The 25,371-nt window shown below is 38.7% G+C and overlaps 1 protein-coding gene across 5 annotated transcripts in view; it reads left to right on the top strand.

Moving 5' to 3' along the window:
- The window catches only part of GREB1L (GREB1 like retinoic acid receptor coactivator), a 294,500-nt gene that overhangs the window by 129,782 nt on the left and 139,347 nt on the right, over nt 1-25,371 (top strand). For 3 of the 5 annotated variants that reach the window (XM_037982457.2, XM_037982458.2, XM_037982456.2), the window contains exons 2-4: nt 7,368-7,477; nt 23,712-23,877; nt 24,411-24,608. In XM_037982457.2, the coding sequence (XP_037838385.1) occupies nt 23,721-23,877; nt 24,411-24,608 (355 nt within the window). In that variant the 5' untranslated portion in view covers nt 7,368-7,477; nt 23,712-23,720. Of the gene's footprint in view, nt 1-3,917; nt 5,132-6,112; nt 6,366-7,367; nt 7,478-23,711; nt 23,878-24,410; nt 24,609-25,371 lie in introns of those variants that run through there. The other 2 variants (XM_073006432.1, XM_073006431.1) reach the window with 2 other exon arrangements.

Here is a 25,371-nt window from a genome sequence, read left to right as displayed (position 1 = left end):
TAGTTCTAACAGTTGTTTGGTGGAGTCTTAAGGTTTTCTATATACAAGATCATGTCATCTGCAGAGACCACCATAAATGTTTTCAATCTAGAAAGGTCTTTTTGTTATGTTACTTTTATCCTCATTTTATGGATAAGGAAACTGAGGCCCAGGGAAGATAGGTGTCCTGGCCATGGTTACTTAGGGGCAGAGTTGGGAACTGCACATCTTGAACATCCAAATATTTTCATGCTACATTAATAAGAAATCAGGGGCTGGGCACAATGGCTCACGCCTGTAATCCCAGCACTTTGGGAGGCTGAGGCAGATTATGAGGTCAGGAGTTCGAGACCAGCCTGGCCAACATGGTGAAATCCCGTCTCTACTAAAAATACAAAACTTAGCTGGGCATGGTGGCGGGCGCCTGTAATCCCATCTACTTGGGAGGCTGAGGCAGGAGAATCATTTGAACCTGGGAAGCGGAGATTGCAGTGAGCCGAGATTGTGCCATTGCACTCCAGACTGGGTGACAGGGTGAGACTCCATCTCAAAAAAATAAAATTAAATTAAGAACTACTCAGTCAAGTCTTATTCAAGTTAGTGCTCCCTTAGGTATCACTTTTTTGGTATTAGACTTCAAAGTGATAATATCCATTTTATAGCGCATTTCCAGTTTTTAGCATTGTCATTTTGAAGTATAGTGTCACGACTTGAGGAACTCCCTCTCATCTCCATTCAGTTCTCCTAAGACATGATTCCTACCAGACAGGAAGTGCTTCTTCTTTGAGGTCTAAATAGCACCTAACAGTCTATTGCACTGAATAAATATTTAATGAAGATTGGATATTTCCTCTGTGATGCATCAACTACTCTTGTTGACTGTTGAGGAAAGCTTCTTTTTGTTATGGTTGTTTTCATGAAGTAGGTTAAGAAATTTGTTTTCCTGAATATTGTTATTAATGCCAGTTTAAATATTTGTGTCATCTCAAATATAAATCTGAGATTCATTGATCTGGTTGCATGCAATAAAGTAATTTGGTAGGAAGGTTTTTTTCCTGGAATTTGTGGTATTTAGGGCTCTGAAAATGAAAAACATTTGCTAATGTGGTATAAGGATGTTTGTGGTGTATTTTTTAATTGAAGAAATATAACTTTTATTGATAAATACTTCCAAAATTGTGAATAATTCTTTCAGTTGACAAAGAGTTATATTTCTTGTATTTTAAACTATCAGTCATATATTTACTTTTATTTTTAAGTTTCCTTAACTGATATTAGGGTTTTTGTTTTTTATTTTATTATTATTATTTACTTTGAGACGAAGTCTCCCTCTGTCGTCCAGGCTGGAGTGCAGTGACACGATCTCAGCTCACTGCAGCCTCTGCCTCCGGGGTTCAAGCAATTCTCCTGCCTCAGCCTCCCAAGTAGCTGGGATTACAGGCGCCTGCCACCACACCCAGCTAATTTTTTTTTTTTTTTTTGTATTTTTTGTTGTTGTTGTTGTTGTTTGTTTTGAGACGCAGTCTCGCTCTGTCGCCCAGGCTGGAATGCAGTGGCGCAATCTCGGCTCACTGCAAGCTCCGCCTCCCGGGTTCACGCCATTCTCCCGCCTCAGCCTCCCGAGTAGCTGGGACTACAGGCTCCCGCCACCTCGCCCGGCTAATTTTTTGTATTTTTGGTAGAGACGGGGTTTCACCGTGTTAGCCAGGATGGTCTCGATCTACTGACCTTAGGTGATCTACCCCCCTCGGCCTCCCAGAGTGCTGGGATTACAGGCATGAGCCACTGCACTCAGTGCCTGATATTAGGATTCAATGAAATACATTTATCTTTGCCTATGGAGTCTCTAAACTTGTGAATTTAGTGAAATAGCTTGAACATTTTCAACTGGTAAAATTAGATCACTGTAGTTGAATCATTTGGTACAAGCTGTTAATGTGACATTCAGCTGGAATTTATCAGACTCAATTAGAAAACCTCCTCTCATTTAAATAAAACAAAAAATTGAATAGGTAGGGAAAAGGTTATATATGCTTTTTATTCTCTTTCCATTTTAGAAAGCAAATGAACATAACTATGAAATAGATAGGTCATACTTAGTGATAAAATATCCTCCATTTTTAAGGAATAATTTCCCTGTGTTTCACATTTGATGACTTTTGGGATCTATATTTCCATTTAGATAACTGTTAACATTGTTGGTGTTTATTTTACTACAGGAAAATTGGTGAGTGTATGTGATGACAGTTACACAGTACATATTCGATAACAAGGGTAGAATAAGTCAGTTCAGTCGTGGTGGTCTGTTACCTATTTTTAGGTCTTTTTTACCCAGGAGTCTGTGACCTATGAAATCTCCACTCCTTTGGATTTGTTAAGGTCTTTTACAATGCAAAGATTTAAATTTAGATGAGTACCACACTGAAGGATATTGGCTAATGTGGTCCCAAACATAAAGGGTATCAAAGTATACATTGGGAAAAGCTTATGAAGTTACGGTAACGTATGTGAGAGGAAAGAGGCTACAGTTAAGGAAGTTTCTTTTCTTCCGTAACTTATAACAAAGAGAATCTGAAATGTAAACTGGTATTTGCCATGCTCTGATTAGTCAGCAGCATGCCATTTTGTGAAATCATTGCTGAGAAAATGTACCAAATCTTGAGTACAGAGTGTTCCTGCATCTGATTGGAAGGGGCACATGAATTGTTTCTAAGGTATTGCAGACCCAAGGCTGCACAAATTAATGTGGAGACTTGGGGGAGGGATCCAGTCAGGGAAGGGAAGCTTCCTAGACATTACAGCTCTGTCCAGAGGCCAAATGGGAGATAAATCACCACTGGCCACCTCTCTTATTATTGAAATGGTTCAGCCCTGGGGTTTAACTGAAGGACTAACAGGGTTTTGAAGTGCAAATAGGATGGTGAAGGGTAAACCTTTTTAGGGTTTCATTTTGATGGATTTTTTTTCCTGTGTGGATTTCTAGTACAGACTGTGATCTGGAAGGGGCCCTTAAAAAAAAAAAAAAGTTTTGTTTTGTTTCTGATCAGTCAGATAATAACTTTCCAAAGGGGTGTACTTTTCTAGCATGCGTATTGATTCTATTGTGTTTTAATGTAGATCATTTAATTGGATCTTTTTTTGAGCCTTCTGCAGTGGAGCTGTCATTTCAAGGTCACTTCTCTTTCTTGTTATTAATGCCAAAGTTTGAAAATGTTGAATGATGTGGTACTTCTGGATTAATAGATTGTGGGGGATTACTTAGGGCCACTGTGTATAAGGCTTTGTTTATAAAGTCTTCTAGTTAAAGATCCAGTCCATATTAGAACAAATATTTTATATAAGTATTCTATAATTATTTAATCTTTTTCTATTGTGATATGATTTTACATACTCATTTTTTAATTTTGTATGTATTCTGCTTTACCAGCCTTAAAAAAAAAAAAAAACAGAAAATTCTGAGATTATGAAACATTATACTATGTTATTTATGAAAGATACATTGAAGTGTTTGAGGAAAGAAGAGAGACATAAAAATGTTTAAATAACTGATATGTTGATTTATATAAGTTGAAATTTTTTTTAACCTTCTCTCCACAAGTAATTCAATCACAGGAGACAAAATATACTTTAAAATTTGTTTTTTTTTTTTTGGAAAGTGGAGAGGAGAGGAGTCATTAGTAACGCCAGAGAAAAATGATTGTAGCATAACTTAAAGGCTTTGTGTACAAAAATTTTAGAGAAAAAATATTTTTATTAAAAAAATGCCGTATTTAGATTTCTTCTTAGAAATACTGTTGATGGAAATTTTCTTAAGCATTTTGGCTTTTTATTTTAGATGTAACATAAATATTTGTATCATTTTCCCTTTTTGAGAAAAATAATGTATTTAGCTCCAACAGAGGTTTTCCTGTGTTGCTCGATATCTATTATAAAAACGGGTTGTTAATCTCCATAATTGGCATTGACCACGATGTTCTTAATTGACCTCCACGTTAGTTTTTGTTTTTATGTTCTTTGAAATTTTCCCTTCACTGAATTTATCTGAATGTTAGAGTTCTATTTACTTCCTATTGCTGTCTGATGGTTTTAAATAAGATGTTTTAAATAACAGCCACAAGGAAGGTCCTAGAACCTAGATGGCATCAAGCAGAGTCTCCTGCATCTACAGCTTCCCTGTCATTAGTTTGTTGCTGGGAGATGTTAATATGACCTTTCCTTTGTTAGAAAAGAGCTCTGCAGCCCTTCCCAGAATCCTCTTGTAAAATGTCTTTTTAACCCAAGTTGGAGATTGTCTGATGAATGAATGGTGAGCTTTTTCAAATGTGCTGCACATATTGTTGACATTGTCACAGGTTGCTTTTTAATTTCTAATGTGTTTTTAATTTGCAAAGCATGCATGTGCCTTTCACGCAGTAGAACTGAGTCAGCATTTCTGAGTCCAGATATTGCTATATGCAAACAAGATAGTCAGGCTTAAGAATGCTGTGTGGCAGACTTAGATCTCCTGAAACACTTGTGAATGAATTTCACTTTGAATATTGATGAATAAAAGAAGATACTTGAGAAAGGCTCCCCTGCCCGCCCCCACCCTCAAACACACACAAGAACTCCTCTTGCCTATTGGTGAGTGAATTGCCCCAATATAAAAGCACTGGGTGGGGAAAAGTGAGTTACAGAGTGAAAAGGCAATCCACAAATAATCACTCTTTTCTGCCTTTGATTGTGTCAGATTTTGTGTGTGTGTGTGGCAATTGTTTTCGTTTTTGCTTAGAAGAGGTTTATGGTCCAATGTCTGTCAAGTCAGCCCCTGTCTTAAGCTTGCAGTTGTATTTCTCTCTGGAGTTCCTGGAGGTGATGTTATCTTTTGTTCACTCAGCAGTGTGGTCGTTCCTGAGAGCATCTGTCACTTTAGGCATTACAAGATGGATGGGTCTCCAGTGAACTGCTGGTTGAAGCAAATGGTGAAAATAAGAAAAGTCAAGGGGTTTCAGGGTCTGCAGAGGGGACAGACAACAAGGAAACACTGTTAGAAATCAAGAGTAAGCTGAGCAATAGAGGAAGAGAGCAAAGATGGATCAGATGTCATTTTATAAACATCTTGGAAATCAGAATCTTTTGGCTTTCGTGATCTGAGGGAGACATCTGCATCATGGTAAACAATTCCATGCTTTGGATTTGCAAAATGTGTTTGAATATATATTTTTTAACCTTGGTAAGGTGTTGGGAAATAATCATAATGATACAGAATATATTATGTGAGGATTTTGCTGTTTGGAGAATTAGTAGTCTTTTCAGTGTTTTAAAGATTAAATTAGAAATCTAAGCTTAAAATTTTTGTTTTATTTTCTCTTTTTTCTTTCCTTCCTCTTTTTTTCTAAATTTTCTTTTTGTAAACAAGTGACCAAGCACAGACATTAAAATGAAAAGTTTTGGCCACATAACTAATATTGTTTACTAAATGCTTTTTGGCACTTTCGTAGAGGAATTCTGAAAATTCTGTGCTCAGGCTTTTGGGAGGCTGGGGACAGATTTTAACTTATTTTCAGTAAACTTCAACTTAAGGGGTTCTTTGGTCAAAAAAGAAATATAATTGTTATTGATCTGTCAGAACAAGTTGGAGATTTGTATTGTATTTAGAAATACATTTTGTTGGTGAAGGTCAAAATTTGTAAATCCTGGCTAATACAAAGTCCCTCCTGTGAGAGACAAGGAACAGGAAGGAGGTTGGCCAGGGACTAAGAAGGGAGAAGAGGGGGCAATATGATTGCAAAAAAAAAAAAAAATGATTTTGTCAAACTTCTTGGCATTTGTCTATGAAAAAGACCATAGGTTGAAAGGCAAAGAAATTAAGATGATTAGAAGCTTTAAGCTATACAAATGGTTGAGTATCTTCCTTCTCTATGGGTGTAAATAATAGATGAAAGAGTAAGAGTGACAACAAAGGATCAGGTCGTTTAAGAGAATGTGTGCAGCCTGAATAGGGGTCTGTGGCCCAGGGCCAAAGGTCTTAGCTTTGAGTGTAATTAGAAGAAAATACAAAAATGTCATTACTAACAGGTGAAGTGTGCAGCACGTGGCCAAAAATTAGCAATTTTAGACTCTGAAGCTATTGGAATTAGATTACTGACTTTTTTTTTTTTTTTTTTTTTTTTTTTAAATCATTAGGGTCCTTGTGGAGTAATATGGTTTCATTGGCAGTAATGCAGTTTGACCTTGTTGACCATATGGGGTAATCTTGGGTTTGGATGTAGGTAGCAAGGCTCCTGCTGACTTAGGAAAAGATGTCTATTTATGTGTGGGCGGGTGGGATATATGTGAGTTTGAAAAACTAGACCTTCCATTTTTAATTATTATTTTGCCTGAAGACCTTCTTCTGACAGTAAGAGGTAAGATAAATACTTTTATTCAAAAAATCTAAAATTTTTTTTCTTTCTTTCAAGTTGGCATAAGAGAAAAGTAAAATGAAAAAAACATTTGTGGACAACATAAGTTAATTTTACTTCAAATATTTTAGTTATATAAATGTTCATATTTAGTTCATATAAATATTCAAGAAAGAAGTTAGTTTCTTTCTTCGGAAAATCCTCTTTTGTTTTCTTTTTAAACACAATAACAAAGGACTAGAAATGCTTTTGTGTTATCTATAAAAATCAATGACAGGTAGCTTTCATTTCACTTTATGTTTTACAGCTATATTTCCTATTTTCCCATGTAGTTTACATTGACCATGTATATATTTCCTATTTTCCCATGTAGTAGTTTATATTGACCATAATCTATTTAGAGGAGAGATAAATATGCGTACTATAATTTTCAACCAATTATATGCAATTATAATTATTTAGTTTAATATCTTCTAGGAATACGCTACTCAGAAGGGTAGGAAACAATAGCTCTTTTTTGCAGGCTTATTGGAAATTAATCAATATTAATTATGTTTTACATTTTTGATAGTTCTTTGAGTAGATAAATTTGGCCCGGGTATCAGAGATTATTACTCTTAAATTCCTTAGGTAAGAAAATTACCTTCCACTAATTTCATTCCTAAAAGTCATCTGTTGGCTTTTGATACTATGGTAACATCTGCCACAAATGCAGACTTGACAGACTTATTCAACTTACTTTTAGTGGGGGAAATCATAAGAACAACGGAAATTATCCTTGAGTATACATTATAATTAGGAGTCATTATTTTGAGACTATTGAGAAAGGTGGAGTATCTGTATATTTGCTCATTATAATGTATATGGAGTTCTAAAGTGTAAGACTTTGATAATTTCTAAGTGTGATTTTCAGAGAATTATAAATATTTAGATTATTATATAATATGTATTTGGAAATTAACTCATGTCTTTATATGTATTTTTTTATTTTTTATGTTTTTGCAGGTGCACAAAAAGCTTTAAACAAGTTAAAATCTAGGCAACAGACTCCCTGAAGTGTTGACTGCCCAACTTAATCATGACTGTGATTCAAAAATGTTATTAAATAAACCAAGGTATTGTACAATTATATATGCCCCTCCCCAATTGTTCAAGATCAAATTGTTTTAGGAAGTTGTATTTAAAACTACTATGTTTGCTCCTTAAAGTAAGAGCTCCTCTCCTTCCCTGCTTTCCTCTCCCCTCCCCCGTCCCCTTATCCCATACCAGAAAGCTTCTGCAGTGAGTTCTTTCTCTACAACAGCCTCTGTATTTCCTATATACCTAAATTAAGACAATAAGAATTCAGTTCTTTATTCCCTTTTGTTGATTATGATTTTGTCCTTCAAATTGTCTAATAAATGAGACTTCTAGATTATAGGCTTCTGCAGAAATACCCAGATTTACCCTATTGACTACACATATTCGTCTTATGTAACACTATCCTGAGATGTATGTTCTAAAGATTTTATAAAGGTTTTTTTTCCCCCTATTTTAGGAGGCTTTTAATTTAGAAAAGGAAAAAGGTGATGTTCCCCACCCCCCAACAAAGAAAATCAGATGCTTGCTTAGAACTGAGAATTTAAGGCTACTGTTTAGGTAACTCCTATCTGTCAGAAGGGGCATATATATCCTAAGACTGTTTCTCTCCTTTTGGAAGTTACAATGTGCTTAAATAGCCTGGCATTTCCAAGAGAGACCAAAGATCTTTTCCTCTTTTATAACACGTTGTATCCTTTTGAGGCCAAAAAGAACAAGAGGGTCATTGCCACTTCAGCCTGGTCCCTGTTTGTTCCTTCATGGTGACCACGCAGATACTGAAACCCAGGATGGGCTTAACATTTGGGCCTGGAACATCTGGAAAATGGTCAGAGAGGGAGTGGAGGAGGCAGAAGAAAGAGAACTGTTGCATTTTGTTTCACCAGGTGCTAGGAGGAAGCAACATTAGCCTTTTTGATATGGGAGGCACATTCTGTGGACCCTGGAGTTAGGCTGCAACAATTGAGGAGGTCAAAGGACAGCTGAGTGGGGTCAGTGAGACACCATGGGGTGTATTTTGTTACTTAGTAAAAGGAGCAGCCTCCTAAACCTTAAAGGATTCTCTTGAAAATCTGTGTTGTGAAAAGGTTTTATGAGTCTCATGGCAAAAACTCCTGATTTATCTAAGGAATGCTCGCTTTTGTCTAATGGAAGGATAATCCTTACCAAATGTTGGCAATGTCTATAAGAGTCAATATAGGTCTGAAAGAACAATTGGAGTTTGAAGTGTACTTTGCTTTTCAAAATGTTTATCATTTTAGTGTTTCTCTCTCAGGAAGAATTTTGCACTGTTGAAATATCACCTTGTTCTTTCCTTGGAGCAGAAAGTGGTAGCGGGTGGGGAGTGAGGGAGGGTGGAGCGGGGAGAGGTAATCCAGGAACCTATATTAATTTAAAACTCATTCTACAAGCTTTTGGCCTAATCTGCAGACAAGGTATTATTATTAAACCTTTAAAAACACCAAAACTTGTTAACTCTAAAAAGTAATCTTTGAATTTATTTTAACTTATGAGGAAAATGGGTGGCACATGAAGTATGTTTCCGGAATTCAAATTTTTTATTTAGTTGTCGATAGTTGATAGAAGGGGCTGTCAGTTGACAAATAACCTTCAACCTTGTGTTTCTTCCTGAATGTGGTCAAGAAGAAAATCAGTGTCAGAGTCACGAATAGAGAATAAGAAAAGCAATACAATAAGGAGTTTTCTCTTTGAAGGGAAATGGAGAAGGGAAAAATCTGCATGTTGTAAAAGCTCTCTTTACCACAACCCATGACCTCAAGAGACCGCTTATATGATTGTGGATACCTTTGAAAGGTATTAGCCACCTGACAGGTTGCGAAAGGAGACTGTTAGAGGAATTTGGCAGTATTTTGATATTCCAGTTTATATACTATCTTTTATATTCCAATCTATACACATATATAGAGAGAAAGCATATATTACAATGTATATAATAAGGAAAGAAAGATAAAATGATAAGGAATATAATAGGCCTTGCTAATTTATAAATTTATGATATCTACTAATTGTGTGTGACTTCTTTTGAATTTTTGATAATCACTTGTGTTAAAGAAACATATACATAAATGTGAGGCTTAGCACGTAGTCTGCTCTTTTTCTGTTTTCTCAAGGTTAAAGCACCTTTCAACAACTAATTTAGAAACCTAAGTATAGTGACTGGTAATTGCCTAGAGAAAACCCACAGCTGTTTAAGTAACCTTAAAATTGTGGCAAAACTGACAAATACGATTAGCAATGTTAATAAGCTAAGAAGATGGAAAGACAGGAGCAGATGACAGAGTGGAAAGATGGAGGTAGCAAGAAATCATAAAAGAATAGAATGTTTAAGAAAAAAAAAAGAATGTGCGTGGTTGCTTTGAATTTACAGTGCTTTTTCTTTCAAGCAAAGTCTCCCTCTTTTATTACTTACTCTCTGAATTATCGGCAGAATATGTGCTTTGCAGGTTGAATAATTCAAATATATTTGTTCAGCCCCTAATTCACATCTGATTTTGAAAAAAGACAGCTATTTGATAATAGTATTTAAGAAAAACCATCAAGTTTTGCCGATTCTAAGGCACAATTTGATTTGCAGTACTTTTTAGAAGTCAGTTTTAAATGTACTTCTGTTTTACTGTAATTACTTTGGGAATTTATTTACCCCTCTTTGTACCCTTGTAATGCCTAGTCACTCAAATATATTACACAAGAGACCCTCTTTCTGGGTTTAGTGACCCACCATTATCAAAAACAAAGCAAAGCCAAAAAAAAACCCGGAGAAGTATTTAATATGTTATTATTACTAATTATATTTATCTGGCTAATGTTCATAGCCAACTTTGCAAACAACTTCTTTGGGATAATTAAATGGGGCTGGGTAAATAAGAGAAATTAGTTGAGTGTTAGGTGGAAAATATTTAGTTATCTCTGCCCTTCCCACTATTTAAAGCATCAGATGAAATTTAGAAAATTATTGTAGTATCTTTTGAAATTCTACTCTGCATTTGGGAAATTGGCAAGTTGTTTTTTGCCTCTGGTGTTTTATGCAGATTTTAATGATTGTTGTGATAAATCCCCAGAAGTTTGTTTTCAGAAACCATAGAGACTATGAACTCTGAATGTGACAGCGTTGAAAGATGTAGTGAGCCACACGTTGGAAGCATTTCTTGTTATTTAATGTTTTCTGTTCTGGATTATTGACTGTTCTCCCTGTTGAAAAATTGGTCTCTGGTGACATGGTAGAGGTCACACGTTGCCTATTATTGTTTTGCTTCTTTGATCTTACACAAGGATTGCCTCTGGTAATTATACTAGTTCCAGAGAGTCTTGACAAGAGGTGTTTATTTTACAGAAGAATTTCTGGCATTTCAAGGAAGAAAGTAAAGATTTCCAGTGGTAACTTGTACTTCTTTGTTACAAAGGAAAAATAGCATTGTAATCATGATAGTTTTTTATCATTATTATGAAATTAGTTAGCATAGTATAATAACTATTTCTAAAACAATTTAATATATATTGCATATCTGTAAGTATATTGCTAAAAAGGGTAAATTTTAGGATTAAGTTACTAGGGTTGGGTTTTTATTTGAATACCTAAAATACTTTTGACTTTACAAACTATCAAAAGAAATTCTTCCAGCCTGGCCAACATGGTGAAACCCTGTCTCTACTAAATAAATACAAAAATTAGCTGAGCGTGGTGGCACGCGCCTGTAATCCCAGCTACTCAGGAGGCTGAGGCAGGAGAATCGCTTGAACCCAGGAGGCGGAGGTTGCAGTGAGCCATGATTGCACCACTACACTCCAGCCTAGGCAGCAGAGCGAGACTCCATCTCAAAAAAAAAAAAGAAAAAAAGAAAAGAGAAAAAATAAATTTGTCCAAATTTCCAAATTTAAATGTACAAAACTATTAAAGGAGTTTAAAATTTTTGTCTTTTAATCTGTTTGCACTTTCTAAACATCCTCAGCAAGAAGGATGAATAAAAATGAAATAAAACACTTCTGTTTTGAAGGCATGGTTAACTTTGTGCTTTTATGGAATGTGCTTGGAAAGAGATACCTCTTCAGACCTGTTTAATATATAATTGGATAAGACACAAAAGCTCAATTTATTCATTTTTTTGGTTACTCAGTTCCAGCATTAAATAAAATATATGTCTCCAAAAACTCACAATCTACTGGGGGAAGTTAGACAGATACTAGACCAAACTAACTATAATGGAGAGTGACAAATATCAATTTAAAAGAATAAATGAAATGCTCAGAGAGCACAAAAGAGAGAGAACAAGAATATATAATTGTTTAATATTTTGGATTTGAGACTCTGAAAACTTACAGGAAGTATGTTTGGTTTACTTGTCTAAGAGTCATACATTATTCCCTCTCATCAGGCAATATTTTTAATAGAGAAAGAGCATGTAAGCAGAAATACAGTAACAAATAATTTTCTTATACAAAGAGTTTTGTCGCTGTAAGAGACAGTCATAATCTATCCTATACAATCATTTTACAGATAAAGAAATTGAGCTTGAGAGCGGTTAGGGGACTTGTTCAAGGTCACATCAGTAGGGACACAGCCAGGCATCTTAGAACTTAAGAAATCTTTTATTTCTCAATCATTGTACATACTCTAGAGTTGTACTGTTCAGTATGACAGCTACTAGTCACATGTAGCTATTTAAATTAATTACAGCTGGACGCAGTGGCTCACGCCTGTAATTCCACACTTTGGGAGGCTGACGCGGGTGGATCGCTTGAGGCCAAGGTTTCGAGACCAGCCTTGCCAGCATGGTGAAATCCCATCTCTACAAAAATTATGAAAATTACCTGGGCAGGTGGCACATGCCTCTAATCTCAGGTACTTGGGAGGCTGAGGCATGATGCAAGGAGAATCGCTTGAGCCCCCGAGGTGGAGGTTGCAGTGAGCTGAGATCATGCCACTGCACTCCAGCCTGGGCAACAGAGTAAGACTCTGTGCCAAAAAAAAAAAAAAATTAATTACAATAAAATAAAATTGAAATTTTAGTTCCTTAGTCACACTGGCCACATTTTAAGTGTTCAACTGTCACTTGTGGCTAGTGGCTACCATACTGGACAGTCCAGAATATGAACATTTTCATTATCTTAGAAAATTCTGTTGAGCAGTGCTGTTCTTGGTGTTAAAGGTCATCTCGTGATTTGTATATATGATTGTACAGTTTCTTAATAAATAAATTGTATATAGTGCCAAATAGCAGCCTTTGGAACTTTTACATTATTTGTTCCTAGAAACAAGGCCCCAGAATCTACTGTAGTGTCCAACTCCTAGAAAGGAAAGAATGCATCTTACTTTTCTTCATATCCTCAGTATGGCATAATGATACATTTTTTTTTTTTTAATTTAAAAATAGTCACTGCTGGCCAGGCGCGGTGGCTCATGCCTGTAATCCCAGCACTTTGGGAGGCCGAGGCAGGTGGATCACGAGGTCAGGAGGTCAAGACCATCCTGGCTTACATGGTGAAACCCTGTCTCTACTATAAATACAAAAAATTAACTGGGTGTGGTGGTGGGTGCCTATAGACCCAGCTACTTGGGAGGCTGAGGCAGGAGAATGGCGTGAACGTGGGAGGCAGAGCTTGCAGTGAGCCGAGATTGTGCCACTGCACCCTAGCCTGGGCGACAGTGTGAGACTCCATCTCAAAAAAAAAAAAAAAAAAAAAAGGCGCTACTATGACTAACAACATGTTCTGCACTTTTTTTTTCTGTGCCAGGGATTATTCTAAAAGCTTATGGCCAGGCGCGGTGGCTCACACCTGTAATCCCAGCACTCTGGGGGGCCGAGGTGGGTGGATCACAAGGTCAGGAGATCGAGACCATCCTGGCTAACATGGTGAAACCCCGTCTCTACTAAAAATGCACAAAAAATTAGCCGGTGTCGTGGCAGGCGCCTGTAGTCCCAGCTACTAGGGAGGCTGAGGCAGGAGAATGGCATGAACCCAGAAGGCAGAGGTTGCAGTGAGCTGAGATGGCGCTACTGCACTCCAGCCTGGGCGACAGAGCGAGACTCCATCTCAAAAAAAAAAAAAAAAAATTATTACTGTATGTAAAATCTCATGTATTTTCACAAAAATCTATGAAATTGAAAGTACTATCTCCATTTTATAGATGAAAGATTGAACAATTTGCCCAATATCATACTAGGAGTAGGTGGGTACAGGATTTGAATTAAGGTCACTGGACTCCTGAGTCAATGTAATTAATCCCTATGACAGTAGAATTTCTATAAATGCTGAGTGAATAATTGTTAAAATTTAGAAAGTGACATCTGTAAAGGAAAAGATAATAGAAAACTAGGAAGTTATACAAATTTGTCTTTTTTTTTTTTTTGAGACAGAGTCTTGCTCCATTGTCCAGGCTGGAGTTCAGTGGCATGATCTCGGCTCACTGCAACCTCCGCCTCCCGGATTCAAGCAGTTCTCTGCCTCAGTCTCCTGAGTAGCTGGGATTACAGGCCACGGCGCCCGGCCCCAAATTTGTCTTTTTAGTACTACGCTTGACACATGAGATTTTTTTGCAATTTTTTTTGTTTTGTTTTTTAGCTCATCAGCTATCGTTAGTGTATTTTATGTGTGTCTCAGAACACTTCTTCCAGTGTGGCCCAAGATGGCTTTGAATGCGACCCAACACAAATTTGTAAACTTTCTTAAAACATGATGAGATTTTTGCCAGGTGCAGTGGCTCATGCCTGTAATCCCAGAACTTTGGGAGGCCGAGGCGGGTGCATCACCAGAGGTCTGGAGTTCGAGACCAGCCTGACCGATGTGGAGCAACCCCGTCTCTGTTAAAAGTACAAAATTAGCTGAGCGTGGTGGCGGGCGCCTGTAATCCCAGCTAGTTGGGAGGCTGAGGCAGGAGAATCACTTGAACCCGGGAGGTGGAGGTTGTGGTGAGCCAAGATCACACCAAAACAACAACAAAAAAAAATTATGAATTTTTTTGCTTTTTCTTTCTTTCTTTCTTTCTTTTTTTTTTTTTTTTTTTTTTTTTTTTTAGCTCATCAGCTATTGTTAGTGTTAGTGTATTTTATGTGTGGCCCAAGGCATTTCTTCTTCTTCCAGTGTGGTCCAGGGAAGGCAAAAGATTGGACACCCCTGTTCTAGAGGGGTGACTAAATTCTTGACACCCTTTGGCAGCAATGCTTCCTAGATGGTGAGTGTGCTTCATATCGTCTCCACTGAGGAGGCACGCAGCATCTCACTGCCTCACGTTTAGTGATGCTAAGCTCAGCCAGTGGGTTCAGGAGGTGACAGCGTGATCTCTCCATTATAAAGTTCCCCATCAACCTTCTATCTCATGGTTTCACTTACTACCATTGCCTGCGTGAATTTTTCATTAGGGGTTACAAAGTGGTAATTTTATAATTCTGTCATTCCTTGCCCCCCTCCTGTTTTTTTTTTTTTTTTTGAGACAGAGTTTTGCCCTTGTCATCTAGGCTGGAGTGCAGTGGTGCTATCTTGGCTCACTGCAACCTCCGTGTCCCAGGTTCATGCGATTCTCCTGCCTCAGCCTCCCGAGTAGTTGGGACTGCAGGCGCCTGCCACCATGCCTAGCTAATTTTTTGTATTTTTAGTACCGACGGAGTTTCACCATGTTAGCGAGGATGGTCTTGATCTCCTGACCTCATGATCCACCCGCCTCGGCCTCCCAAAGTGCTGGGATTACAAGCGTGAGCCACTGTGCTTGGCCCTCTTTGACCATTTTTTAGCTGGAATTCTTCTTTTAAAAAAATTCAAACTCTCAATAATCAGGACTATTTGGTTACTTGGAAGTACAGAAAGAGCAGAACAAATGCTTTGCTCTTTTCAAAGTACAGAAAGAGGAGAATAAATGCTTTGCTCTTTTCTTTTTGAAGTACAGAAAGAGGAGAATAAATGCTTTGCTCTTTTCTTTTTGAAGTACAGAAAGAGCAGAATAAATGCTTTGCTCTTTTCAAAGTACAGAAAGAGGAGAATAAATGCTTCGCTCTTTTCTTTTCTGCTTGTAGTGCTCTGTTTTTGTCTTTCCAAAAGGAGCTCTTGCTTTTTCTCCTTTAGTAGTAAAATTAATTTGTGAATTTTTGTATTTTAAATATGCTTCAGTCAGTTGGATCTATTCTCTTTTTTGTTTGGTTTCTCTAATCTCTGCCTATGGGAGCTCTTCAAATAGTCTCCTATGTCTTTTAACATGCTTCATTAGTTCTTTTTTTTTTTTTTTCTTGTCACCCAGGCTGGAGTGCAGTGGCACAATCACAGTTCACTGCAACCTCCACCTCTCTGGTTCAAAGAATTCTCATGCCTCAGCCTCCTGAGTAGCTGGGACCACAGGCACACACCACCACATGCCCAGTTAATTTTTGTTTTTGTAGAGACAGGGTTTCGTCATGTTGCCCAGGCTGGTCTCAAACTCCTGGACTCAAGCCGTCTGCCTGCCTTGGCATCCCAAATTGCTGGGATTACAAGTGTGAGCCACTGCACCCGGCCTTATTAGTTCTTGATAACCTTTGCTTTCTTGTTCAGATGTTCGAGGCTCATCTTGCATATTCCCTGCCCCAGACTTGGAACTGGTCATACCTTGAAAAAATCTTGATTCCTTTCAGTGTGGAAGGCATTAGGCCACTACAATCAGAGTATAGAAAGTGCTTATTAATAGTAATTGAATGTTATTGCTTCTCAGATTTTTCAGTAAACAAAGCTTAGAAATACTTATTTTAAAACTTTTTAAAAAATGAGTTATTACTTAGAATATGTACATCCCCATCTACCTGTACCACAGCTTACTTTGCTGTTAAAATCACACAACCTCAAATTAGTGTTTAAGATTCAGTTCTTTTTCTTTTAGCTTGTACATGATCTTTTAAAAACCAGTGTTTTTCTTGTTCTTCCTTGTCATTTCCTTTGTAAAAATAGTTTTAAAAATTAATGTTTATTTGTTCCAGATAGTTGGTATTAAAAGAAACTTTTATCAAAACCCCAAGTGTATACTTGAAAATATATTTATACTTAGTCAAAAGGGGTACTTTTTTTCTTCTTCTTTTTCTTTTCTTTTTTTTTTTTTTTTCCACACAGGATCTCATTCTGTCAGTCAGGCTGGAGTACAGTGGCATGATCATGGCTCACTGCAGCCTCGACTTCCTGGGCTCAAGCAGTTCTCCCACCTCAGCCTCCCGAGTAGCTGAGACTACAGGCACGCGCCACCAATCTTGGCTAATTTTTGATGTTAGGAGGTTTTTTGTTTTGTTTTGGTTTTGGTTTTGGTTTTGGTTTTTTTGAGACAAGAGTCTCACTCTGTTGCCCAGGCTGGAATGCAGTGGCACGATCTTGGCTCATTGCAACCTCCACCTCCTAGGTTCAAGCGATTCTTCTGCCTCAGCTTCTCCGAGTAGCTGGGATTACAGGTGCCCACCACCATGCCCGGCTAATTTTTGTATTTTTAGTAGAGACGTGTTTCACCATCTTGGCCAGGCTGGTCTCGAACTTCTGACCTTGTGATTTGCCCACCTCAGCCTCCCAAAGTGCTGGGATTACAGGCGTGAGCCACTGCGCCTGGTCCTGATGTGAGGAGTTTTTTAATAGAGAGGTAGGGTTATTTTGTTGTGATTTTTAAAATTGTTATTTGGTTTTGTGACTCTTAGGCTTGTATCTTAAGTTAAAATTTCCTTTTCAGCCTGTCTTGCAACTGTTATATATAGAGATGAGGCTGCATCAGCAAACAAACATTTTCTTTTCTGATTTTTTTCTTTGGCGGTCGGCAATTTTGTAGTACATTACGGAGTATCCATTTACCCAACTGGGCCATCTTGGTCAGTGGTTTAGTAGCTTAATGGTCTGAGTGATAAAGATATCACCTAGGAGAGCTGCCTGTGAGCCAAACTGATTTGATTCTACCCTGTCTTACCTATTTCCTTGTAGACTGATCTTAGGCAAGTTCCTTAACTTCTCTAAGCCTCAGTTATCTTGAAAATGTGAGTAATAATAGTGCTTGCTCGGCACTTAGTAAGCTCTCCATGGTACTCTTGCAATCGTTGAAGGGATGCTTTTCTTTCACATTTTTTGACAATAACTACCACCACCACCATCACCAGCACCACCACCACCACCACCACCGTCACTACTACTAGTAATAATAACAACAGCTACCATTATATTAACTGCCAGTAATGCCTGCCATTGTAACACGTGCTTCACATACAACTTTAACTACAAGTCAGACTATATATTCTGAAATCAATGCTTTAATTGTACAAAGTATTTGAGAGTTAAGGGAAAATTTTATCACTGAGGAGGGCATTTCTCTCTCTCTCTGCTGTATACTTTTTAAAAATTTTTTTGAGACAGAGTTTTGTTCTTGTTGCCCAGGCTGGAGTGCAGTGGCGTGATCTCAGTTCACTGCAACCTCTACTCCAGGGTTCAAGTGATTCTCCTGCCTCAATCTCCCTAGTACCTGGGATTACAGGTGCCTGCTACCATGCCTGGCTGTTTTTTGTGTTTGTAGTAGAGACGGGGTTTTGCAATGTTGGCCAGGCTGGTCTCACGCTCCTGACCTCAGGTGATCTGCCCACCTTGGCCTCCCAAAGTGCTGGGATTACAGGTCGGAGCCACTGCACCCGACCTCTCTGCTATGTACTTAATAAATACTATAGAAGTACAGTCTTAACAATAGAGTAATTATTGACTATGAAACATTTCACAAAAAGGAAATGAAAACATACAGATTAAGGAGTACTGTCCCTCAGAGTGCATTCCTACTCTTTTCCATTTTCAAAAGGCAAAAAAGGATTGAGGAGAGGCGTGGAAGCATTAGCGGGCAGCTGTTTCTCAAGCTACTCTTTTTTTTTTAAATTTTTATTTCCAACCTCTCTAGCCCCCCTTCCTAAAGTCACCGGAGATAGAGGCTACCTGTTTTACCCACATCCCCATTCTGCAATTTTTCTTTCTGTGGAAAAAGGGAAAAGGATAGAGCAGCAAGGCTGCAAGCCACAATGTTGTGGTGGTTTGTAGTTGGTCCCGTCTGCATTGTGAGCGATGAATTAGCGATGCAGAAAGACTTGCTCATATTTTTTACTGTCCTTTTCTTAGACATTTTCTCAAAGTCACAGAAGTGCTTGTTTGTATCTCAGAGGTCTGTAGCGCTATGACAAAATATTTAATATAGTTTGTCCTTTTGTAATTTTACAATAAAAAATATGGAGAAGCAACGTAATGGAGTCTTATAAACTTGATGTCAGCCAGATACATACAATACAATACAAGTATATAGTGGAAACCACAAGGTGACTTTCTGTCTTTTTTTTTTTTATTTTTATTTTTTGAGACGGAGTCTCGCTCTGTCACTCAGGCTGGAGTGCAGTGGTGGGATCTCCGCTCACTGCAAGCTCCGCCTCCCGGATTCACACCATTCTCCTGCCTCAGCCTCCCGAGTAGCTGGGACTACAGGCGCCCGCCACCTCGCCCGGCTAATTTTTTTTTTCCATTTTTAGTAGAGATGGGATTTCACCTTGTTAGCCAGGATGGTCTCGATCTCCTGACCTCGTGATCTGCCCACCTGGGCCTCCTAAAGTGTTGGGATTACAGGCGTGAGCCACCGCGCCCGGCCCTTTTTTTTTTTTTCATATTTATGTCTCACAATCTACAGAAGTGACGTGAGCTTTTTGGGCCCCTCATTTCCTTGTTTTTGCTTTTTTTTTTTTTTTCTCCTAAAAATAGGCCATGTGCAGTGGCTCACGCCTGTAACCCCAGCACTTTGGGAAGCTGGGGTGGTGGGTGGATCACCTGGGGTCAGGAGTTTGAGACCAGCCTGACCAACATGGTGAAACCCTGTCTCTACTAAAAATACAAACATTAGCCATGCGTGGTGGCAGGCACCTGCAATCCCAGCTACTCGGGAGGCTGAGGCAGGAGAATCACTTGAACCGGGGAGGTAGAGGTTGCAGTGAGCCGAGATCGCACTCTTGCACTCCAGCCTGGGCAATGAGAATATAACTCCGTCTCAAGAAAAAATAGAGATAAGGTATCATTATGTTGCTGATCTCAAACTTCTGGTCTCAAGCAATCCTACCTCAGCCCCCCAAAATGATGGGATTACAGGCACAAGCCACCATGCCTGTCTAGAAGTCGCCTTTCTTTTTGCATTTGATCTAATGACTAGTTTCGAAAAGTATCTATCTTCTGCCTGAAGTCAAATTTATTCACATTGACTTCCAGTCAGGTGTTAAACCATCTCAGGCATGAGGGCTCTTTGAGATTTAGAGGAAACAAGATGAAGATAACTTGTTGGAGTGGTAATAGATTAAGAGGCAGCAATATTTCCAGACATTTGGTGCTCTAGAAAAAGGCTGAAAGTTCACTTTTGAAGTTGTTTCATTGTTCACAGATAAGCAGTCCCATGTTAACTCTGTGCTAGTTCCTGGTCCTTTTCTCTCTTTAGCAAAGAAGAAAGGTGAAATGAAATGGTTGTTGGATTTCGACTTAGATGCATAAACTAGTGGCACAGCCTATTTCTCCTCCAACCTCCACCCTGTTTTGATCACGTGTGGTGCTGCTGAAAAGTAAATTACTTTTGAGCTTTAAAAATTTTTAATGTTGCCAGGCGCTGTGGCTCACACCTGTAATCCCAGCACTTTGGGAGGCTGAGGCGGGCGGATCACAAGGTCAGGAGTTGGAGACCATCCTGGCCAACATAGTGAAACCCCGTCTCTACTAAAAATACAAAAAAAAATTTGCTGGGCGTGGTGGCGGGCGCCTGTAGTCCCAGCTACTCGGGAGGCTGAGGCAGGAGAATGGCGGGAACCCGGGAGGCAGAGCTTTCAGTGAGCGGAGATCATGCACTTACTCCAGCCTAGGTGACAAAGCAAGACTCTGTCTCAAAAAAAAAAAAAAAAGATTTTAATGTTTGTGTTGTATTGGTGGGGAGTCTTAGGAGCCTGGTCTAAAACTTGGTGTTTCAGGAACATTTCAGTTGACAGACTTTGTTGATTTTCTTCTATTTCTTCATCTTTTAATTGGGTATTTTATATACATATGCAACTTGTAATTGGGTATTGTACATTTTGAGTATAAGCTTTTTGTTAAAAAGAAACCTGATAATTTAAATTCATGGCATTTTGGTTTTATTACCTATATGAGAAAAGTTGCCAAAATAGGACACCGGCTTTTTCTCCAAATCATAGTAATCTCTAATAAAACTTTGACAAACCCAGCCACTCTGATGGAAATCACTACATACTACTCACTGCCACCAGGAATCATATCAGAAGTCTTGTTTGCTATGTAAAAGTAGCTCAGGGGCACCGACATCTTCCACAGAGCTTTAGTGTGTGAGTCTGGGAAACTTGAGATAGAGTCGTGGATTCCCATGCATCACCTCTTCTGGGCTCATGAGTGGGCACACTGGGTGTTGGCACCCTTTCCTGATGAACACAGATGCATCCTCAGGGTTCTTCTCAACCAGTCCACCAGGGACTGTCTCCAGGGAGTTAATCAGAGTTGGCATTCCAGATAAATTTTAAATTCTATCCCTCTCTTTGATAGGGGGGGCCTGAGATATTCTCAAAATTACCTGTCTTGAAATGAGATTTATCCAAGGTGAGGCTGTACAGTAAGAGTGCAGGCTTTGTCATCACATGGCTGGATCCTGAGTCCTGGCTCTATCCCTTACTAGTTGAATGGTAGTGAACTGGCCACTTCGTGTCTTCAGGTTTTGGTTTTTGATTTTGTTTTTTAATCTGTGAAGTGGAAAGAAGTCATACCTTCTTCAGAATACTGAGGATTAAATATAGCCATTTTTATAAAGTGCTTAGTAGACTATCTAGCCCAATAGTTCTCAGACTGTTAGTATTAGTACCCATTTATACAGTTAAAGATTATTGACCAGGTGTGGTGGCTCACACCTGTAATCGCAGCACTTTGGCTGAGGGGGGTGGATCACGAGGTCAGGAGTTCAAGACCAGCCTGGCCGAGATGGTGAAACCCTGTCTCTACTAAAAATACAGTAATTAGCCAGGCACAGTGGCAGGCGCCTGTAATCCCAGCTACTCAGGAGGCTGAGGCAGGAGAATTGCTTGAACCCAGGTGACAGAGATTGCAGTAAACTGAGATTGCACCACTGTACTCCAGACGAGGTGACAGAGTGAGACTCCATCTCAAAAAAAAAAGAAAAAAAAAAAGATTATTGAGGACCCCATAGTTTTTATTAAAAATTAAAACTGAAAATTTTTACAAATATATATTACTTTTAGAAATTATAATAAAACCCCACTATATATGAACAGAGATAGCATATTTTATGAAAAATAATTGTATTTGCCAAAGACAAGTTAGTGAGTAGCTTATGTGCTTCCGCATTCAACCAGTTGCAATATCACACATCCTGCAGATTCTGGAAAACTCCACGTACCTATATGAGTGAATCAGAGTGAAAAAGACAAATAATATCCAAGTAATAGTTTGATGATATGCTCAGGAATGGACAGCTGACCCATTTCTAGCCAGAGATTCAAGGAAAAGTTTGCTGGGAAGTGGCATTCCATTCCAAATAAAAAGACCAAGGTTTCTAAAAAGAAGGCCTTTTGCCCTTTTGATTATTTGGAATGTAGACATGATGTCTTGGTTTGTCACAGCTATTTGGGGACAAGATCGAGAGTAAAAGTCAACACATTCAGGGTGATGGAGCAGAATGACAGGAAGAGCTCTGTTCTTGAGAGCACTGTTGAACAGCCGAACCAGCTCCTACAAGTCTTACCTACCAGTTCTGAACAAAAAAAAAATTTGTTTAAATAGTTTGAAATAGTTTTGGCTCGGTGTGGTGGCTCATGCCTGTAATCCCAGCACTTTGGGAAGCCCAGGCAGGTGGATCACTTGAAGTCAGGAGTTCAAGACTAGCCTGGCCAACATGGGGAAACTGCATCTCTACTAAAAATACGAAAATTAGCCTGGTGTGCTGCCGTGTGCCTGTAGTCCCAACTACTTGGGAGGCTGAGGAGAGTTGCTTGAACCTGGGAGGCGGAGGTTGCAGTGAGACAAGACTGTGCCACTGCACTCCAGCCTGGGTAATAGAGTGAGAGACACTGTGTCTCAAAAAAAATTTTTTTTAAAATAGTTTTGACTTTATGGACCATTGAAAGGGTAGGGTCTTGCCCCCCCACCCCACCCCAGGACCCTTTGAGTATCATTAATCTAGCCACTAATTAGCACCCAGTAAATTGTTGTTGTTGTTATTGTTATAAATGGAATTTTTTTTTTTTTTTTTTTTTTGAGACAGTTTCGCTCTTGTCGCCCAGGCTGGAGTGCAGTGGCACAATCTTGGCTCACTGCAACCTCCGCCTCTTGGGTTCAAGTGATTCTCCTGTCTCAGCTTCCTGAGTAGCTGGGACTACAGGCACATGCCACCATGCCTGGCTAATTTTTGTATTTTTAGTGGAGACGGGGTTTCACCATGTTAGCCAGACTGGTCTCAATCTCCTGACCTCATGATCCACCTGCTGCGGCCTCCCAAAGTGCTGGGATTACAGGTGTGAGCCACTATGCCCAGCCTATACATGGAAATTTTTGTAACCAGCAAGTACTGTAGTACTATATAAATATTAGTGATGAGAAGTAAAGGTCATGGCTTCAAAGCTTTTTGCTATATACTTTCGTGAAGCGTCCCAAATAAGATTGTACTTCAGATGAAGCAAAAGAAACCACAGAGTTTTTCAAATACTAGTAATACATAAATGAATTATTCGAGTTGAAAAGGCTCAAGTCTTGCTTTCAGAAATTTAATTAAATATATAACCATAAAGCTTTCATTTTTTTTTCCAGAAGAGAGGCTTTTTCCCCCATCTAGAGTAATAGATCGTTGTAAAGAAAAAATTCATTACTTACTCTGAAACCACCGATAGAGTTTCTAGGGAGTTATAGTAGCCTCCTATAAAGGTGTCATGGCCACACTGTTAACCAGGTTGGGATTCATGATTGACAGGTCAGTCTTGATTTACTGGTTGGAGAGCCTTGACTTAAGCATTTATTACTGTTATAGATACAAAATCCCTTAAAGGGGCTTTTTGAGTTGGGTTTGGGCTGTGAAGACAAAAAGCACATGTGATATGATAACAAGTAACTTACACAAGCTGTCTTAAGATATCTGGGTAGTTCATATATTTCACACCTTAACAAGATATATGGACATAGTTTATGTTAGCTCTACCTGCGCTTTGAGACATAGAACCTCTAATTATATAGATTTTATCCTTTCTTCTTTTTGTTGGGGATGGGTAGGTGTAGATCATGGGGAATTCGTATGCTGGGCAACTGAAATCTGCTCGATTTGAGGAAGCTCTCCACAACTCCATAGAGGCCTCACTCAGATGTAGTAGTGTGGTACCACGGCCAATTTTTTCCCAGCTGTACCTGGACCCTGACCAGCATCCTTTCTCGTCTGCAGGTAAGTTTCTCAATCATATGTACTTCTGGATTCTTTCTTTTTTTTTTTTTCTTTTTTTTTAGATGGAGTCTCCATCTGTCGCCCAGGCTGGAGTGCAGTGGCGTGATCTTGGCTCACTGCAACCTCCGCCTCCTGGGTTCAAGCGATTCTCCTGCCTCAGCCTCCTGAGTAGCTGGGACTACAGGCACACGCCACCAGGCCTGGCTAATTTTTTTGTATTTTTATTAGAGACAGGGTTTCACCATGGTGGTCAGGCTGGTCTTGAACTCCTGACCTTGTAATCTGCCCACCTCAGCCTTCCAAAGTGCTGGGATTACAGGTGTGAGCCACCGCGCCCGGTCACTGGACTCCTTTTTTAAAAAGTGAGATTCTTGTTTTAGAAGTGGGGATTCCAAATCTTGGGACCTCTGAGATAAATTAGCTAAATGTTAGAAAATGCTAGACTTCTTTTCTTCAATTATGTCTTTCAGAACTGTGCATTTTTCCATAAGTATCTTTTTGTTAAATCTGCTATGATTTATTTGTTTATCCAGATGTCAAACCCAAGGTGGAGGATCTGGACAAAGATTTGGTAAACCGCTACACTCAAAATGGAAGTCTGGATTTTTCTAACAATCTAACAGTTAATGAAATGGAAGACGATGAAGACGATGAAGAAATGTCTGATTCAAACAGTCCACCAATTCCCTATTCACAAAAACCTGCCCCAGAAGGATCTTGCACTACAGATGGTGGGTTTCAGTTTTGTTTTCTTTTTGCTATTTTCTCTCTAATATTGTCTGACATATTTCTAATTATTACATGCGGTGCTCAAGGCTGGAAACTAGTAATTATGGCATGGAGAGGAATGAGAAATGATTATGCTCTCATTCACATTATCTCCTGTGACTTCACAACAGATGTCTGTAAGAAAGACAAGTATTATCATCTCATCTTATAGATAAAGAGACTGAAATTCACAGTTGTTGACTTCCCTGAGATGGTCTGTTTAGAATTGCCTTTGCAATTCTTGACCTGCCTTTGCAAAGCCAGGTCAAGGCTTTTCCAGTATTCCAAGTACTTTCTACAAGAATGCTACTATTTTAGGACATTTTTTAGTGTTCCCTCTTCATACTTCTTTCTATTCCACCCCTGCCCTGCAGACAATCAGAGAGATATTAGATATTTCATATTTACTTTTTACATTTATTTTAAACACTCATCCAATACAGAGGATTAAAATATTTTATACATATTATAAATGTAAAAATTTATAGAGGATTAAAATGTGTATATTTTGATAATCCCTTTTTATTTATTAGGGTCAACCTCCTCTTCCACCAAGCCTTCACACTTTGTAAGAAAATCCTAGTATAAAGCATTTCCAGTATTTCATGGTTTTGGTGATATCATAACTTAAATTACACTCTCTTCCCTCCCTTTAATAGTTTACTGTGCTATTTTCTGATCATCCCAGCCTAATTAATTCGTGAATAATACTTTGTCCAGATTAGC

Source organism: Chlorocebus sabaeus, chromosome 18 (genome assembly GCF_047675955.1).
Source record: "Chlorocebus sabaeus isolate Y175 chromosome 18, mChlSab1.0.hap1, whole genome shotgun sequence".
NCBI classification, from domain to species: domain Eukaryota; kingdom Metazoa; phylum Chordata; class Mammalia; order Primates; family Cercopithecidae; genus Chlorocebus; species Chlorocebus sabaeus.
The sequence above is the reverse complement of the archived record's forward strand: the minus strand, read 5'-3'. Positions and strand labels throughout refer to the sequence as shown.